This window comes from Erithacus rubecula, assembly GCF_903797595.1.
Source record: "Erithacus rubecula genome assembly, chromosome: 16".
NCBI lineage: Eukaryota > Metazoa > Chordata > Aves > Passeriformes > Muscicapidae > Erithacus > Erithacus rubecula.
In genome coordinates, this window is record NC_136668.1 from 16,338,076 (window position 1) to 16,356,692 (window position 18,617).

The 18,617-nt window shown below is 59.0% G+C and overlaps 1 protein-coding gene and 1 pseudogene across 3 annotated transcripts; one reads left to right on the forward strand and one right to left on the reverse strand.

The window, feature by feature from the left end:
- Positions 1-215: 215 nt before the first annotated feature.
- Positions 216-17,326, forward strand: ARHGEF37 (Rho guanine nucleotide exchange factor 37). Of its 2 annotated transcripts, XM_079319651.1 has the most exons (13): positions 216-431; positions 2,393-2,583; positions 2,919-3,042; positions 3,285-3,432; positions 4,117-4,316; positions 9,343-9,473; positions 9,925-10,029; positions 10,625-10,735; positions 11,466-11,795; positions 12,375-12,503; positions 12,863-13,058; positions 13,441-13,613; positions 13,894-17,326. In XM_079319651.1, the coding sequence occupies exons 2-13, from the start codon at positions 2,404-2,406 to the stop codon at positions 14,101-14,103; spliced, it is 2,037 nt and encodes a 678-aa protein (XP_079175777.1). In that variant the 5' UTR covers positions 216-431; positions 2,393-2,403; the 3' UTR covers positions 14,104-17,326. The 2 variants fall into 2 exon arrangements, with proteins under 2 accessions (XP_079175777.1, XP_079175778.1); XM_079319652.1 differs by lacking the exons at positions 216-431; positions 2,919-3,042 and having other exon boundaries at positions 2,451-2,583; positions 13,894-14,397.
- On the reverse strand, positions 5,006-7,497 carry LOC306808734 (tuftelin-interacting protein 11 pseudogene; annotated as a pseudogene). The gene has a single exon. The product of its transcript is annotated as a tuftelin-interacting protein 11 pseudogene (transcript).
- Positions 17,327-18,617: the final 1,291 nt, after the last annotated feature.

Sequence of the window (18,617 nt, forward strand, 5' to 3'; positions counted from 1 at the left end):
CGGAGGATGGACGGACGGGAAGAGCGGTGCCGGTGCCGGGGCTCGGCTGTTCTGAAGGACAGAACGCCCGTGCCTGTGCCGGGTGCCGGGTGCCGGTGCCGGGTGCCGGTGCCGGTGCCGGTGCCGGTGCCGGTGCCGGCGGGGGCGGCGCGTTCGGGGCCATTCGGTGCCAGCCGGGCCGGCCGCCAGCCTCCCCCGCCCGCCGGGCTGCGCAGGGACCGCCCCGCTCCCGGAGACCGAGCTGCGGCTGCCGCGGGCCGGACCGGCACCGGCACCGGCACCGGGCCGGCACCGCTCGGGGTCACCCCTGCTCGGGGTCACCCCCTGCTCGGGGTCCCCCCGTGCTCGGTGTCCCCCCGTGCCCGCCCCGCTGTCCCCGCCCGCAGCAGCGGCCGCGCACCGCGACCTGCGCAACGCCGCCCGCTCCGCAGGTGAGAGCCGGGCCCGGGGGTTTCGGGGGGTTCAGGGGGTTCGGGGGGACACAGCGAGGCTGGGCTGGCTGAAGAGAGGCGGTGACACTGCTGGGGAGCGCTGGGAGCTGCGGGCGCAGAGCCGGCGGTTCCTGTGCGCGGGGGTCGGGGGGGCCGGGCCGGTCTCCGCGTTACGGACTGGGATTCCCGGAGACCCCTTTTAGGGACACGGATGCTGGGAGTCCTCCCGTTATGGACTGGGATGTCCAGAGCTCCCCCTTTAGGGACAGGGATTCCCGGAGCCCCCCGTTACGGACAGGGATTCCCGGAGCCCCCCATTAGGGACAGGGATTCCCGGAGCCCCCCGTTACGGGCAGGGATGCTGGCAGCCGCCGAGGCAGCAGTGACAGCTCAAATGCGAGAAGCTGCCTGGGAGCGGGGGGGGCTGGGGAAACGAAACCTGCTCCTGCGCTGTCTGCCTGCTCCAACGCTGCCCAGAAATGCTGCGGTTTAGTTTTGCACGGTTCCCTTGTCCCACTGAGGTCCCAGGCCTGGGAAAACCCCCAGAGCAGCTCTGTGCTCCGGGGATGCTGCTGCAGGGACCGGGGACACCCCAACACTGCAGGGCACCCCTCCAGTGCTCAGGGGGTGTCAGAGCGGGGCTTTCCACCTGCTTCCTGAATTGGGGTTTTGCTGTCACCCCAGGCAGGGGACACGGGGTTTGCCCAGCAGTTCTTGATGGGAATCCTTCTGCCTGGACGCCTCTGAAGCACTCGGAGGGATGTTTAAAAGCCTCCTCCGCCCCTGTCCCACCGCAGCCAAAGCCATGGCACAGGCAGGGGAGGCAGGGGGTGGCAGCTGGCAGGGTGACCCAGCCCCGAAGGTCCAATGCGGTCTCTGCTTGCTGTGCCAAGCCCAGCTCTCCTCCAGAACAGTGGGCGTGTGCCAGGAGGGGCCACTGGCCCTGCCCACGGCCCGCAGCTGCATCAGCCACTTGTTATCCCGGTGGGAACAGGGAGAGGGGCTGGACTGGGGCAGCCTGGCTGTGGAGTTGGCACTGGCAGGGCAGGTAGGGCAGGGCAAAGTCTGTGTGCTGTTTGTGCCATCTGGCTTTTACCCTGCCAGGCTCCTCTGCCTTGCCTTTGCTGCTCTCCTCCCGGCAGCATTGCTGCCCCTGCCGGGGTCTGGATCCAGCCCAGCTGTGCCTGTGCCAGGGTGGGCTGTGCCACACCTTTGTCTCCCAGGGCGTTCCTGCCAGGAGCCAAGCACTGTTTGTGATGCTCTGCGAGCTGCTCATCCTCCCTGGTATCAGTAAGAGCAGAGCCAGTTTCCTGAGAAGAAAACACCAGGAATCAGCTCGGATTTTCCAGAGCAGGGAGGAGAGAGGAGAGTGCTGTGCCATGCATGGCCCTGGCATTGCATACCAGGGGCTGCCAGGGCATCTGGCAGAGGCATCAGCAGCTCTGCCCACTCCTCCCCCCGTCCCAGTGGCTTTTAAAGCAGCTCTTGCTGTCTCAGAAACATCTCTTGTTCCAGCACTGCAGAACCACTCTTTGTACTCTGAACAGCACCCTTGAATGCCAGGCAAGGTGCCAGGCACTGACAGCCAAGGCAGGGAGGGAACAACTGGCCCCAGCAGCAAGGAGCTGGAGAGGAGCTGGCAAACCCTGCCCTGCCCATGGGGACGGGTCCCTTCACAGCCCCAGTGCTGGGGGGCAACTGCCAGACCCCTGCTGGCACCTCTGCCTGCCCCCCAGCCCCACACATGGTCACCAGAGCGTGGGCACGTGTGTGTGCAAGTCCTTGCCTGCCACACATGGGTGTCTGCAGCCAGCCTGCTCCTGCTCGCTGCTTTTGTGGATTTATGGTTTTGGAGCGTGCCTGTGAATGCAGCTGGGTTGGGTGGCCCTGGGGATGTGCTGTGGGTCCCCCAGGCACAGGGTGGGCAGCTGGGTGGGTCAGCAGTGTGTGGCACCCTGCAGGTGCTGCTGCCATGGCGAGTGCAGAGCCCAGCTCTGAGGATGCAGCTGAGGCTGAAGAGGCCGTGCCCTGTGACAGGACGGAGCTGAGCCAGCGCCTGGCCCTGGAGGAGCTCATCACCACCGAGGCCAGCTACGTGCACAACCTGCAGCTGTGTGTCACAGACATCCGGGAACACCTCCAGGAGAAGCAGGTGACACCGGGCCCCTCCCCCTGCCCCTCTGCAGGGTGGGTCTGTCCAGAGCTCTGAGATGCCCAAATCTCCTTCCTGAGCTCCCCATCACCAGCCAGGCTCTGGGCTGGATGGACATTGGGTCTGACCCAGCAGAGCCATCCCATGGCTTTAACCCTGTCCTACCTGGGAGCCCAGACAGGTCTCAGCATTCCCAAAGCCTCCTCAAACAGAGCATCACTCCAGCTCCTGGGGAGTCCCTTGGGGCACATAGAAGGTCACTTGGAATGCCACTAAAACACCTGGTCCATCTCTGATAAATTTGGCTTAGCCTGGGGCATCTTTGTTCCCTTCAGCTGCCTGAGCTTGACCTGGAAGGACTCTTCTCTAACACTGATGACATCCTCCATGTCTCCAGACGGTTTCTGAAGGGTCTGGAGGCCACAGCTGGCCAGGGCCAGGAGCAGCTGCTCTGCATCAGTAAGTGGTGCAGTGCCCACCCACGGGCAGGGGTGTGCCAGCCCCCTGCCCTGCCCTGCCCTGCCCCTCCTGCTCCTGCCCAGCCTGCAGACAGTGATGGGGACAGCAGCAGCCCCAGGGGGCAGAGCCTGTCCTGGCGTGCTTGGCATTGCTCCACTGGCCTTGCCCTTCCAGCAGGCTGGGGAGAAACTCTGAGCCTGTGGGAAAGGACCTTCCTCTCCAGCCCCACTCTCCTTCCTCAGGCACCCTGTTCCAGGAGTTCAAGGAAGAGATGGAGACTGTCTACAAGATCTACTGTGCCAGCTATGACCACGCCCTGCAGCTGGTGGAGAGCTACCGCAGGGACCCCCGGCTGCAGGGGGAGATCCTGGACACCCTGAATGCCACTGTGTGGGTCCCTGCTGCTGAGCCACCACCTCCCTGGCCCTGCCTCACATCCTGGCTTTGCCCTGCTCCTCTCTGGACAAGCTGCCTGCATGGATCTGAGTCACCAGGCTGGGTGTCATATGGCCACCACCTTTGTGGCAGTTCTTGGTGTAATCCTGGCAGCCTGTCCTGGACCCTTGGTTCATAATCTTTTATAAGGGATGGGTGACAGCCACAGCTGCTGCCTTCCCCAGGGAGGGCACATACTCCTCATACTGACCAGAGAGACACAGGCTGGCCCGAGGGGACCTGAATGATCAGGGGGGTTACAAATGCTGTCAGAGCCAGGAGAAGCAGGAGTGGCAGTGAGGAGCTCCTGGGATCTGCTGCTTAGGGCACAGGTGATGTGATTCCCAAAGCAAAGATGCTTTCCTGAGGGTGGGAAGGGACACACTCTGCCAACCCCTCCCTCCCTGCTGCCACTGATCCTGTGTGCCAGGGCTGGGCACACACTGAGCTGCTCAGGGAGGCAAGACACCCACCCAGGGCTGGCACTGCCCTCAGGGCTGGCAGGCACAGAGTCCCCCTGCAGCTGGAGGTGAACCAGAAATGCCCCTCAACATCTGGGCTGCTCTCTCCCAAAAACACTCCCAGAGAAGCCACGGAGAGCAGGAAAGCAGAGCCCTGAGCACTCCCTCTCTCCACCAGGCCTCACACGGGCGCATCCGACCTCAGCTTCTTCCTGGTGATGCCCGTGCAGAGGGTCACCAAATACCCTCTGCTGCTGGGGAAGATCCTGGAGAACACCCCGAGCAGTGGCAGTGCCCACTCAGCCCTGCAGGCAGCAGCTCGTGCCATGGCCCAGGTCAATGCCAACATCAACGAGTACAAGCGGCGCCGGGAGGTGGGTGAGTGAACCAACCCCTGGGCTCTGATTCCCACTTAAAGCACTTCAAAGCCTCCTGCCTGGCTGTGCAGGCAACTCCCCTGCATTAATTAATTAAGAAAATTTCTATGAAGGATTTTAAAATTAAATAGTTGAGGTAACTAAAGAACACAAAGTGACAAAAGCGATCAGAAGCATTCATAAAACAATTTTCAAAATGCAAGCGGTTTTTTGAGTCTCTAATCTCTGTTAAGATTTTTGGAGCATCTTGGAGGTGGTAGGAAGGGAGGTGAAGTTTTCTCAGCATGGCTTGTCAGGAAACTGAGTCAGGAAAGGGATTCTTCAGCATGGACTGGCACTCTGGTGGCTGTTAGCAATGTGGTTAGCTGTGACTGAGCTTGCACGAGTTAGAATAATAGAAATCATTAATTTGGAATAAGAAACAAAGGTTGTTACCTTGGGAAATTTTTCTTTCTTTCCCCCCCATATCATCCCCCCCTTTGTATTAAAAAGGAACTTTGAGAAAACAGATTGGCAGCTGGGTAGCAAAGGTAGGGAGAAGCATGGCTGTGGGAGGGACACCATGCAGGGGAGAGTAGGAATTTGAGGGAACATAAAGGGTAATGGGATTTGGGGAAATTTTGAAAGCACTTATTTTGTGGATGAAAAAGGGGAAAGTGGGAGGGAAGTAGGGAGGCAGTAGTGATTGAGGGAAGGCACTTACCCATTTGGCCATTTTTGCAAATGGAAGAATGGACTTTTGGTTCCAGGACAGCTGATTGGTGTGTTGTGCTGTCTTGGCTTTTGAGTTGCTGCTGTGACTTGATGGCTAAATAGGCTCTGCAGTGAGGTGGCACCCAGGTGATTCACCTGGCCATGTCAATGAGGCTCTGCAGTGAGGTGGGCACCCAGGTGACTCACCTGGCCATGTCAATGAGGCTCTGCAGTGAGGTGGGCACCCAGGTCTTCTCCCCTTGCACAAAGACCACTCCCCTGTGGATGTAGATGACGATCCTGCCGAAGGTGTAGAGCTGTTTGCCCTCGTGTCTCCTGCCAGTGATGGGCATGAGGACGATGTTGTGCTCCTGGGCCTTGGTCTGGATGAGCTCCCTAAAGCTCAGGGGGTCGATGCTATGCTGTGCCAGGTTCTCGTGCTGGAATTCCTTGTGCTGCTCCGTGTGTGTCAGACACCCCATGCTCTCCCCAGTGCCCTGCTGCATGTGCCCAGCCACGCTGCAGGACTCAGCCCGGTTCAGGGTGTCAAGGGCTTCATTGAACTTTTCTGTGATGGAGGGATGTGCCAGCAGCTGGTCTGAGAACATGGATTTCCAGCCCAGGTACCACTTGGTGATCTCTTCATAGTTGGGGCTGTTACTGAGCCAAGAGCAGAGCACCTGCAGCCACTTTGGGAAGAAGTGTTTCTCCAGCAGCCCAACCAGGCTGGAGACAGAAATCATCCCCTCCCAGTCAATCACCCAGTAAAAGGCATCCACGTGCTGCTGGTGGGGATTGATGACGAGCTCGCTCAGACACATTCCGAGTTTAGGCACGATGTTCTTGGCCACAAAGGCCTCCCAGGAGCCAGGAGTGAAGACATCCTTCCAGGGCAGAAGGATGATCTTGGCAGAGGAGTCTCTGGGGTGCCACTTCTGCAGGGCATGGGCCAGCTTGTTGCTGATGGGCGAGTAGAGCGGCTGCAGCCGCGCCTGCATCAGCGGCAGCCAGGGCTGGATCCACGAGTGGATGGGCACTGTGTCCATCAGAGGGTCCCAGCTCTCCACCTCCTTCTGCAGCCTGGGGAAGATGAGCTGATCCAGAATGTTATCCAGTATCCACACAGGAGCAATGTTCACCCAGCTGTCCAAGAAATCCACCATGGGTCTGCAGTTCCTTGGCTGCCACCGTGCCACGGTGTTTCTGACATTTGGCATCCAGATCTCCCACATCAGTCTGGGAAAAGCATCTGTTGACAGGTCCTGCCCACTGTGGGATAACAGCTGGTCATTTTCCAGAAGGCTCTTCCACTTGGCTATGATCTCTGTGCCATATGTACAGTCCTTGAGAGGATCCCAGTTCTTGAAGTATTCCTTCATGAGAGGATAAACTATGGCCACTGCCAGGTCCACCCTGCCTGACATCCTGTACTCCTCATAGTACTTGTCCTGCAGGGTCTCAAAGACCTTTGCACACTCATCCAGGGTCAGAGGGTTCTCACAGCCCAGCTGCATCCTCCTCTCACACTCCTCCACCATGTCCAGCACCTTGCTGAGGTTGCTGATGGCCTTCTCCTCGTGGGACAGCAGCTCAGCCATCCTCTGGATCTCGTGGCTGAGGTTGAGCACCATGTCCCTCTCGTGCTGCAGTTGCTGGTTGCTCTGGATGATCTCCTGCTCTGTGATGTCAATGAGCAGCTGCAGGTTGTGCTCCAGCTCAGGCAGAGCAAAGCCCTGGGGCCTGGAGTCCTTGCCCAGGGGCTGCTGGGGGCTCTCATCTGGGCTGTTGTGCTTGTGGCTGATCTGGCTGTAGCTGTAATAAACCTTCTGCTCCCGGCCTGTCATGTCGATCACCTTGACTTGGGACAGCTCCTTCTGAGGGGCTGCAAGCTGCTTGCTGATCCTGCCCTTGGCTTTCAGCTCTTCCACTGTCTTGTAGCTGTACTTGGGCTTTTTCTTGCCTCCATTCGGGACCTTCCACCATTGGCTGAGCTCCTGAAGTTCCTCCTCAGCTCCCTCTTCGGAGTCCACCCCAGGGAAGTCCTGCAAGGACCACGTGGTCCTCTCAGAGCCATAAGCACCCACAGCACCTTTGCCTTTCCTCTGCTTGGCCTCGATGGGATTGATGATTCCTTGAGCATTCTTCCCCAGACCTCTTCCAGGGACATATCCCATCTTCTGCAGAAGCTTCAGCCCAATTCCTTTAGTGTGTCTCTCCCAGCTTCCAAAACCCCCGAAGGACTTGGAGCCCCCTGCGAAGCCTTTCTTGCTGGGCTTGAAATTTCCACCTGTTTTTAACTTCTTGGGCACAAACTCCTTGAGAATCTCCTCCTGCTTCACCATCTTCTCATCCTCATCCGAGTCCTCATCCGAGCCTCGCTCAGCGCTCACGCCGTAGGTCGCCTCTTCCTTGGTCTGGCGGTGCCGCTGCGGGTTTAATTCGTTCTGCAGCTCCCAGTCCGGCACCTCAAAGCTCTCCATCCCCACGCCGTCGCCTCCGACCGTGCCCAACAAGTGCGACACGGACACGGTGGCAGCGCCGGGATGATGCTGAGCCGCTCACGGAACCGGCCCCGCCGCGCCGCCAAACCCGATGTCCGACCCTGCTCCTTTACTATTTTACCTAATTCCTTAAATTCCCCAGATGGGAGGGACTCCCACAGTGGGTGTGCTGTGGCTCTCTTCCTACTCCCTCGCTTATTTATAAGTGGAAAAGCTGTGATTTTATTTGCCAGTTCCCAGTCTCCCTCCCGGGTGACTTCCCTCTGAATGCTTACCCAACGATCCTCTCGTCATCCCAAAAAGTACTTAAAAGAATAGAATCCCCATTAGTAAACGAAAAATTTTTAAAAACACGGTTAAAAAATTCTTTAAGTCGCTTCTTTGAAAACTTAAAGCCTCCCGAGATAAAGGTATCTTGGTAATAAACGTCTCTTTGAGAAGGGCTAAACCTCGGACGGATTAATTGATTGCCCATTCTCGGTTCTTCAATTCCTCCACCCTGCATAAAAGGCGAAACAGAAAACAAAGAGGCATCTTTAAAAAGATGTTCTAGTGGCACAGGCAATGTCCTCTCTCCCGGGAGAAGCGATTGAGCTCTTTTGTGATTCCTGTCGGCGACGCTGAAGAGAAGGGACAGGAGCCTGGTGCGGGTTCCAACAGCGGCTTTACTCGTCTTCTCCTCGAGGGGGGTGTTATAAATGAGAAACAAAGTCTCGATATTTAGCAAAATTTACATTGGTTTAATTTATATAGACAGAGCCAGCAGCGCGCTGGGGAAAACGTGAGGGATCACCGCCCACTCCACATTTCCACTAAACTTGGTTTGCAGCTCCCTTTTTATATGATGCTTGTCCTTGTAGTCATCAATAATTGTGATTGTTCTGTTGTAGTAATTCTGCAAGGTAAGCAGGGGTGGTCAAAGAAACTTCCAAACTTCCGTGGGACAGCTCTTGGGACAATTGGTCATGTAACCATCTGGTCTGGGTAGATAAAAACCAGGAGAAGTGGGAAGCCTGATCTTTAGCAGATAGTTTGTGATTGATTACACAAAGGCAGGAAATCTGATTCTGCAAAAAAAAAAAACATTTCAGACTGGAAAACCCCCCCTCCTCTTTTTTTTTTTTTTTTTTTATTTTACACACTGGTATACAATATTCAATATACAAAATTCATAACAGGGGGATTTAAACAGAATGGGTTTAATCATATATTTCCCTTTATCTAAGTCCATGTTCTTTTCTTATTTTAAGTATTCTGGTTTAGACAAACTCCAAAACTTCTATGATTAACACGAATCATTTATCAATTATCACAGGATCGGGGGAGAGGGGTTTATATAGGGAAGCTCAGGGGAGGGGTAGAGCATCACTGAGGGTGCAGGGGAGGAAAAAGGGGGAAGAGCCAGCGGGATAGAGCAGGGAGGCGTTATGGGAGAAATATTCTTCTCTAATATCAGAAAGGTGGGTGCCCAAGGGAGAGTGGCTAACTCCATTCCTGTCAGCTCACCAGCCTCCACAGAGGACAAAACCAGTCTGTCCACATTCCTGGGGCTAGGGAATAGGGAATAGGGAATAGGGAATAGGGAATGGGGAATAGGGAATAGGGAATGGGAATATGGAATAACACTCCTGCCCTTGGGATAGGAGAAATCAGGCTCCCCATAGATGGGAGCTCACCCTGATTTTTGGCTTTACAATCTTTTCTTTCTTCGATGTGGCTCATGCTTACCCCGTTGCTCAGCCCCTGTGCTGCTCACCTTCCTTGCCTGCTCAGCCATCAACTCTCCTCTTCTGCTCTTTTCTCCCCTGTTTTGTGTCCTGCCACCCGAGGCAGCAGCCAAATACAACAAGGCCGAGCACCTGTCGCTGCGGGACCGCCTGGCGCGCCTCAACACCCACTCCATTGCCAAGAAAACCACGCGCCTCAGCCGCCTCCTGCTGCACGAGGCTGGCGTGGTGGCCAAGGTGGGCAGCCTTCCCCCCTGCCCTCACCCCTGCTGCCCCTCCTGGGCTCCTTTCTGGGGCTTTTTGCTGCTCCTGAGGTGGCTCCATAGCAGAATGAGGAGCCCAGGGTGGGGTGGGTGATGCTGTGTCCTGGTTCTCCATCATCCCAAGGACAGGGATGCAGGGATGCACCTCACTCCACACCCCAGAGCATTGCAGGGCAGCCTTTTAGCTCTCAAAGGACCTACAGCATCCTTGGGCCACCCAGCAAAAGGAAAGACAGTGTTCCCCACCACCACAACCCCACCAAGAGCTGCCTGCACCAATGTTTTGACCCCTTTCCAGATTCATGGAGCCCTCCAGCCTCTGCCCTTCCTATCCCAGCCCCATGAGCTCCTGGCTGCTGTTCCAGCCCCCAGTGATGGCCACCAGCCCTGCCCATGCTGGTGACAAGCTGCCTCTCTCCTTACAGACTGAGGACAAGGAATATGATGACCTGGAAGAGAAGTTCCAGTGTGTGGCATCCAGTGTGGTCACGCTGAAGGAGAACGTGGCATCCTACCTGGACCATTTACAGGTAAAACCTTGGCCACTGGCCAGGGGCTGTTCCTTGGGATTGTGGAATTCTTTCAAGCCCTGTGGAAACCAGGAGCTGTTGGGGATGTCCAGGGATTTGCAGCTGTTGTGTCAGGGAGTTGCACAACATCCAAGGATTGCTCAGGTCCAGGGGGGTTTAAAGCAAAGGTGAGGCTTTGACAGCACTGTCTGAGCTGGTGTCATTTGAGAATAATCTGTCCTTAAACTTATCATTATTTCAAGGTCTTAAAAGATTGAAAAGGCCAGGTGTTGTTCAGCCTGGGAATTCTTGCTCTAATAATGTGTATAAGGCAGAAATGTCCCCAGATCAGTCCTGACAACAAATTGCCCTTCTGAAATCACCTGGGTCAGCAGCTGCTGCGATTTTCTCATGGAAATCCCTTGGGGCATCTGAGGAAAATGAAAGTCTGAGTGCTGGCATAACATGCAATCCCCAGACACAGCATTATCAGGAAAGCTGCAGAGAGTTCAGCAGCAACTCCCGGGCTGGAAAGCCCTTTCAGGACACGCTTGACAAGGGCTGCCCACGCAGGACCATTGGGAAGGAGCTGCAGCAGTGTGGTTCCTCCCTGCAGGCGTTCCTGCTGCCCGCCCCGCACCGCTGTGACCTGCAGATGGACGAGGGACCCGCCCGGCAGCACCGCCGCCTCTCCGAGCTCCTCCACGGCTCCGTGCTCCCACAGTTTGTGAGTGCTCCTTCCCTGCGCATCTCCTGCAGCTCTGCCACCTTCTGCCAGGGCACAGCGAGGGCTGGCAGCCAGGGCTGAGCCTCCCCAGTGTCCTCAGAGTCCCCCAGAGCCCGGCAGAGCCGGGAACAAGTAACAAGATCCGTCTGCAGTCCCTGACACGCGGAGTGAGGGAGCAGCTCCAGGGAAGGGAGGGCAGGGACAGACACAGCAGCAGCAGCAGCAGCAGCACAGCTCCTGAGCCCAGCCAGGGCTGGGGAGAGCAGGGACAGACACAGCAGCAGCAGCAGCAGCAGCACAGCTCCTGAGCCCAGCCAGGGCTGGGGTGAGCAGGGACAGACACAGCAGCAGCAGCAGCAGCAGCAGCAGCAGCAGCAGCAGCAGCACAGCTCCTGAGCCCAGCCAGGGCTGGGGTGAGCTGTCTGATGTGCACCCAAGGGGATGGGGAGGAGACCAGGGCACCCCAAGGCAGGGGCAGAGGGCCTTTAAATGGGGTCTGGGCAGGGGTGTGGGGAGAGAGGCTCAGCTCTGAGCTGTTTCCATGGAGCACAAGTTTGGAATTGTGTGGAATTGTGCTCCCTCCCAAGGGTTTGCATTGTTGGCATCCTGTGAGAAAATGTCCCAGGTGCTCCCCACCCCACAGATCCCCAAACCTTCCCCCCTGCCCCAGTGCTGGCAGCTGCTCCTGGCTGGGGGCTCACGTGGAAATTGGGGTTCTCCCACCTGCCAGAAGCAGCGTGTGGACAGGCTGGTGTGGCAGCCCCTGTGCAGCCTCTCAGACATGCTGGAGGGGCCCCAGCAGCTGGTCAAGAAGCGCCTGGACAAGCTGCTGGACTATGAGGAGATCCAGGAGAGGAAGAGCGAGATGGGCAGCGTGAGCTACGACGAGGAGGCAGCCATGAACACCTACCTGGCCATCAATGAGCTGCTGCTGGCCGAGCTGCCCTGCTTCAACCAGGTGGCCCTGCAGCTCCTGGGGCAGATCCTGCGCTCCTTCAGCGCCCTGCAGCTGGACTTGGCTGCCCAGGTCCTGCAGCAGGCAGAAAAGGAGCTGGAGCAGGTGAGTGGGACCCCTCAGGCTGAGCCAGAGCTGCCTTCTTCAGGTGTGGGAGGTCTCTGAGGCATGAGGGCATTGAGGTTTTGGAAGGATCTCACTTCCTTCCTGCCTGGGGAAAGCCAGATTTTCTCTTCTGCACAACTCTGCTTTCTGTTTGTGGACACTGCTGGTGATTTATTGATGTACTGCTGTCTGAGAGATCAGAGTGAGCTCAGAGCTCCTGAGAGCCCTGTGCTAGGAAGGCAGGGAGGAGAAAGGCAGCTCCTGGGCTGGGGTACAGCCTCCCCCAGCCCCATCCCCTGGGAGATGTCTCCCAGAACTCACTGCTCAGACTGAGCCTGATGTTTGCAAATACAGAGAGTGAGGGCTGTCAAAAGCCCTGGGGTGGAGCAGAGCCCTGGCCTGAGCCAGGACCAGAACAAGATGCAGCTCAAAGTCAGGAAGGATCAAACCTTTGATCCCATGTGTGAGGTGAATTTACTGGTCAGGTCTGGTCTTTTACTTTCTCCCCACTTTTCTTCCTGCTGCTTCCCTTCTGCCCATACCCAGAGCTCTGTCCCTGATCCCAGTCTGTCTCCACAGCTGCCCCATGGCCACATGCCCCTGCCCAGTTTCTGGAAGGTGGTGGAAGACACCCTGCAGCAGTCGGGGGCTCAGCTCCGTGCCTTCTGCCAGGCCTTTGAGACTGTCACACCAAGCCCTGGCACACAGGTAGGGCTGGGCAGGGCACAACCTGAGCCAGCTGGATAGAGAGAGATGGACTGTGGATTTATCCACTGGGACTGTGGATTCCCAGTGCAGAAAATCCCCTTGGTGGGGAGGCTGGCTCAAAATGTGACTCAGGGTGTCCCACAGTATTTCCCCCAAGCCCCTGAGAGCAGCTCAGGGATGAACCAGCTCAGCTCTGCTGGCTCTGGACACTCATCTGCAAACCTAGGGGTGGAGCAGGGAGTGTCCAGGAGTTTATCCTCTTACCCTGGCCCTGGGATGTGATCCTGCAGAAAGGAGAGCAGGTGCTGGAGGCATTCAGGGTCTCAGTGAATGCTCCTGTGTCTTGTGCTCCCCACCAGCCTCTGACCCCTGCTGAGGAGAGGAAGGTCCTTTCCCTTGTGAGCAAGCACGGCCCAGACAAGCTTTACCAAGTGACCAGCAACATCAGTGGCAGCAGAGACTTGGACCTGACCTTGCTGAGGGGACAGATCGTGGCTCTGCTGCAGAGCTCTGACACCAAGGGGAACACGAGCAGGTGGCTGGTGGATGCTGGAGGTACTTTGAGCACTGTGGGCAGCCTCTCCTCACCTGAATCATTTCCTTCTCCTGGATGGAGCAGGCTGTGGTGTCCTGGGTGCTCCTTTCCAGGATGTTCTCAGCCCAAGGTCACCTCAGCTCTGCCATCAGTTGTAAGGTTCAGGTGTTCTGGCTGGTTCCCCAGGGGAGCACTCCTGAAGTGTTATGGGGGGAAGGAGAATCCATGCACCAGACAGGAACTCTTCTTTTGACAGGGATTTCTCCTGGATATCCCCTAGTTTGAGCAGGACTGCTGTGCCATGCCAAGCAATAGCCAAAATGTCATTCCTGTTTCCTCCAGGCAGTCCTGCCTGTGCCAGGCAGCAGGATCCCATGACCTGTGTGTGTCCATGTCCTGCAGGGCCCCGAGGGTTTGTTCCTGCTGCAAAACTCAGACCCTACAGCCCAGTACAAGCCCAGCAGCCTGGGATGGAGCTGCTGTCCCTGGACAGTGGCACAGAGAGGAGGAGACATTCCTATGCACCCCCTGAAGCTCCCAGGCCACAGGTGGCCACCTTCACCCCAACATTCCAGGTGAGAGTGGGGGACACCCCCAGGATCATTTCTAGGAGCCCCACCAGCTCCCTGCTAGTTCCTTGTGTGGGTGGGATGGTGCATCTGCTTTTCCAGGTGTCTCCTTGCTGGGACCAGGGTGGACAAGGCAAGAGAATTGTCCTTGGTGGGTCCTCAATCCCTCCACCCCTGGCACTGCTGTGCTGCCCTCATGGAATTGCTTATCCTGCCACATCCTTCCCCCACTGGCTGCCAGCTCCAGCAAAGGTTTCCTCCCCCTTTCCTTCCCTGCCTTCCACAGGTGGTGGCTGGCTTCTCCTTCACAGCCAGGAGCCCGCAGGAGGTGACCCTGCAGGCAGGGCAGCCCGTGCTGCTGCTGGAGCCCCACGACAAGAAGGGGAGCACAGAGTGGAGCCTGGTGGAGGTGAATGGCCAGAGGGGCTACGTGCCCTCCAGCTACCTGGTGACTGTCCCCGTGCAGGAGCCCACGGGCTGGAGCTTGCCCGTGTGAGCGTGGCCAGCCCACAGCAGGGGCACAGGATGGGAGCAGCCAGCTTGGCACCCAAGGACACCTCACAGGAGATGCTGGAGGGAGGCAGCCCCCAGCTGGGAAGGTGATGGGAGGCTCCTGGGTGGGAGGTGTGAGGGTGCCAAGTGCTGTGGGTGTGTTGGCACAAAGCAAAGCAGCACCAGGGAGTCAGGGCAGGTGGCTGCAGTTATCCAGGGATTTGCTGAAATCCCTGCGAGTGACAAATGTGTCCCGAGGGTGATGAGGCAGTGTCTGGTTGGAGCAGAGGTGCAGCAATGCAGAAGGGTCCTCAGCCAGGCATGGGGCACTTGGACACCTGGGCACTGAGCACCTGGGCACTGGGCACCTGAGTACTGAGAATTTGGCTACCTGGGCACCTAAGTACCTGAAAAACTGGGCTCCTGGGCACATGAGAATTTGGCTACCTGGGTGCCTGAATACCTGAACCCCTGGGCACTCTAGGCAGTTGGGCACTGAGCACCTGGGCACTTGAGAATTTGGCTACCTGAGCACCTGGGCACTGGGCACCTTAGTACTGTAGAAACTGGGCTCCTGGGTACCTGAGAATTTGGCTACCTGGGCACCTGAGAATTTGGCGACCCGGGCACCGAGTCCCTGAGAATTTGGGCAGTGCGCACCTGTGGCAGCGCTGCGCTGCGGCCGCCAGAGGGAGCCCCGCACCAGCTCCCAGTGCCCGCTGGGCTCGTACTGGGAGCGCTGGTGCGGGAGTGCGGGGAGTGCGGGGACACTCGGGGGATTCCACATCGCTCAGGGGGACAGACATCGCCACTTCCAGGACCCTCGGCCCCCCTCGTGCCCCTGCGACCCGCACAGATCCCCACCGGGTTGACACGGGTCGCATGGAAGAGATTTTTGGGAGAATCAATCCGTGTCGGTCCTGACCTAAGGCTGGGTCTGAGAATGGGGACAGCCTCCCACACCGTTCCCGAGGTATCCCAGCTCCCTGCCTCAGTTTCCCCGTGGCTGCATTGTTAGGAGACGCTGATATGGTGCCAGAGGGGCCTTCAGGAGCCCCTCGGGGCTGGCACGGCTCGCTGCCCGTCCCTCACCCTCCGTGCAGCTCCGGGCTGGCGTCGCCCCGGCTGCCCTGGGCTCCTGCCTGCCCGCATCAAAGTGCCCGTGCGGGCTGGCGAGCGCTGGCACGCCGGGCCCCTGCCCTGCCCTGCCCTGCCCTGCCCTGCCCTGCCCTGCCCGGGGCCACCCACGGGCTCCCCGCGGGCTCCCCAGTGCTCTGGGCAGCGGGGCAGGGCTGGCACGTCCTCACCCAACCCTGAGCAGGTGCCAGGCAGGTGGGGATGGGTCCCATGTGTCCCATATGTGGGGCTGGGGTCGGGTGGGGGTCACCTTCCTTTGTGTTTGTACCTGTGGGGGCTGGGGGGCAGCCAGCTGTGCCCAGGTGGCATTGAGAGCCCCGAGGAAATGCTCAGCTGCACAAAACCTGTGAGGGGACAGCAGTGCCAGAGCTGGGAACACGTCCTGAGGATGCTCCCAGCCTGGGGAAAGACTGATGGGTTCCTGAGGAAGGAAAATGAGCAGGCTGGGGGATGAGGGTCATGGAGCAGGAGCTGAGTGTCTGTGCTTGCCCACCCAGCCCAGGCCCTGCAGCCACAGGGCTCACCTCTCCAGCTCCCTGCAGATGGCTCCTCTGGGTTTTTCCATCCCTAATCAAATCCCATCAGGTCGGGTTTCTCTCCCAAGCCACCTTCCTGCCAGCTCAGTGGGGTGCACAAGCAATCAGTCCTGTGCCAGGTGAGGCTGGCCACAGCCTGAGACCCTTCAGAGGGTTGGAGGTGATGGTGGCACAAGGAGTGCTGAGATCTCTGAATCCTGGGCCATGAACTTCCCACTGGAAGGAGATTTGGAGTGGTCAGGACTTGACTGGACATCCAGCAGGAAGAAAGAAATGAGTTCATGTGGCTGGGCTCTGCAGTTCCCCCCAGTCCTGCTGCCAGCCTCGATGGCCAGGGCACCTTTCCCAGGGGTCTGTGTCCACGACTGCAGGACATGGGTGCCCATCCCTCCCTTCTCCATGAATCCACCCAAACCAGGGCACTGCTGCTGCTGCTGCCCTGAGCCTGGAAGTGCCTCTTGGAGTCACGGGAGGGCACAGGGCTCTTCCAGCCTAAACACGATGGGGGAGAAAGGGCACAAGTGTGCCTTTAAATAGCCTGTCAAGGACAGGCTCTCCCGGGAGGAATGCTCTGGCTGGCCCGGTGGAACGTGCCTGTGCCTGGGGGCACGGGGGGACAGCGGGGCAGGGCCGGCTGCTGCCAGGACTCCGGGTCAAGGTTAGGCACGGCCCTGGCCCGGTGCCACAGTGCCATGGCTTGGCACCAGGGCAGCAGAGCCGTGCAAACAGGGACATGAATGCCAGGCCAGGGGTTTGCCGTGCCCGGGGCTGCTCTGGAGGTGACAGCGCCCTGCCCGCCAGCCCGCACGGAATTTGGCACCGCCGCTGCCTGGCTGCCGGAGAGCTCCGCTTGTCCCGGAGCGGCTGCTGCGCTCCTGTCCGGGCTGATTCATATCCTGGACGTGCCGGCATTTGGACGGTGTCCACCCGCGGGTGTGACAGCACGGCTGTGTCCCCAAGGCGCGGGTGCCAGCCCGGCCGCGTGCCGGGAGCGGGACGGGGCAGCTCCGGCTCGGCTCTGACCGGCTGCTGCTCCCCGGGACACAGCCCAGGTGAGATCCGGCATGGCAGGAGGATGGCTCGGTGCCCAGGTGTCCGTGTGCCCATCGGGCACCCCGCGGGCAGGGAGGTGTGGGAACAAGGAGCTGCCACGCAAGCCCCAAGCGCAGGATCCCCATCCGCTCGCCACGGGGTGCAGAAAGGGCGGAGGGAATAAAGGGCGGAGAAGGGAGCCAGGAGGAGCAGGGTGGCTGCGCTGGGCTCAAGGGCATTGCCAGCCCGAGAGGCTTTAGGCACGGAGCTGCCCGCGCTGCCAGGCTGAGCTGGCTCCGAGCAGAGCTGCAATGTCCCCTGCCACCTGCGCGAGCAAGGTGACCCACGAGGAGCAGCCCGAGCCCCCGGCCACCCTCGCTGGCCCCTCGTGTGCCCGAGGAAGGGCTGAGCCCCACCGAGAGCGAACCCGGGGTGCGGAGCAGGAGGGGAGGTGTGAGCAGCAGCGCTCGCTCCAGGCTGGTGCAGCTGGCACCTGAATTGTCTAATAAAGTGTGAAATTGCTTTCATGCTCTGCTACCTTTGCTGAGCTGGACCGTCATTAGAGCCCCCCCTCGCCGCCCGCACCGGCTGCCGCCGTGTCCCGCTGTGCCAGCTGAGCCCCGGGCTGCAGCCCTGCCTGGCACAGCCCGCAGCGCCCCAGAGTCCCCAAAGTCCCCTCAGTGCTGGGGGTCCCCAAAGTCCCCTCAGTGCCGGGGGTCCCCAGAGTCCCCTCCGTGCCTCTCAGCCCCTCCGCTGTGCCCAGGCTGTGTGACAGCACTAACTGCTGCGGGGGCAGCACCGGGATGGGTCCCTGCCGTGGGGATGGGGTGAATCCCTGCCGTGGGGATGGGGTGGATCCCTGCCGTGGGGATGGATCCCTGTCATGAGGATGGATCTCTGCCGTGGAGATGGGTCCCTGCCCCGGCTGGGGCTGCCGTCCCGCCTCCTCATGCCCCGGGAGTGCAGGGATCAGCTCAGGTCAGAGCCCTGCCCTGCGGCTGTGCCGCTGCCAAAGCCTTGCCCTTGCCCATCAGATAGGAGAGGGCTTCATCCGGCCGTGCCCGGAGCTGCCTCGGACCCTCCTGAGGCTGCAGAGAGCCCCCACCTCGGCAGGGACAGAGGGACAGTCCGGCCCCCCTCGCCGCTGGGTGACGAATTCCTCCTGAGCCACCTGGCTGTGCACAGAAACTGTTCTCCACCTCTAATAACAATAATCAATCATCCCTCTCTGGGCAGGGGATGTGCGAGGTTTTGCAGGGCTGGGAAGCTGGTGGAGCTGGCAGGGGGATTTTGGGGGGCTTCCCTGAGGGGACACAGGAGCCTCTGCTCCGGTGGTGGCATCCCTCCTGCACTGCCCAGCAGGAGGGCAACCCATGACCAGGTACACACCCTGCCAGAGGAAGTGCCAGCTCCCCTGGCTGTGAAAATCGTGATTTTAGAGGATTTTGAGGATGTTTTTGCAGCTGGGAGCCCAGGTGTTGCACGGGGCACAGGGTGCTCCCTGCTCCCTGTCCCACGGGTCCCCAAACAAAAGGAGCTGCTGAGTGAGACCCAGGAAAAGCAATTTCTGCAGCGCTCGAGATACTTTGCCCCAGGGAAGTGGTGCCACGTTTTTCTAGCTACTGATAAAGTTAAACCCTTGATCTGGTTAAAGATTTAGCCCACAAGGCAAACCCGGGTAGGACAGCAATGCTGTTAGTGCCACTGGCTTGGTGACACTTGAATTTTTTTCCTAATATCTAACCCAACCCTACTCTCTGTCGGTTTGAAACCATTCCCCTTTGTGCTGTCACTACTGGAGAAACTGGGAGCA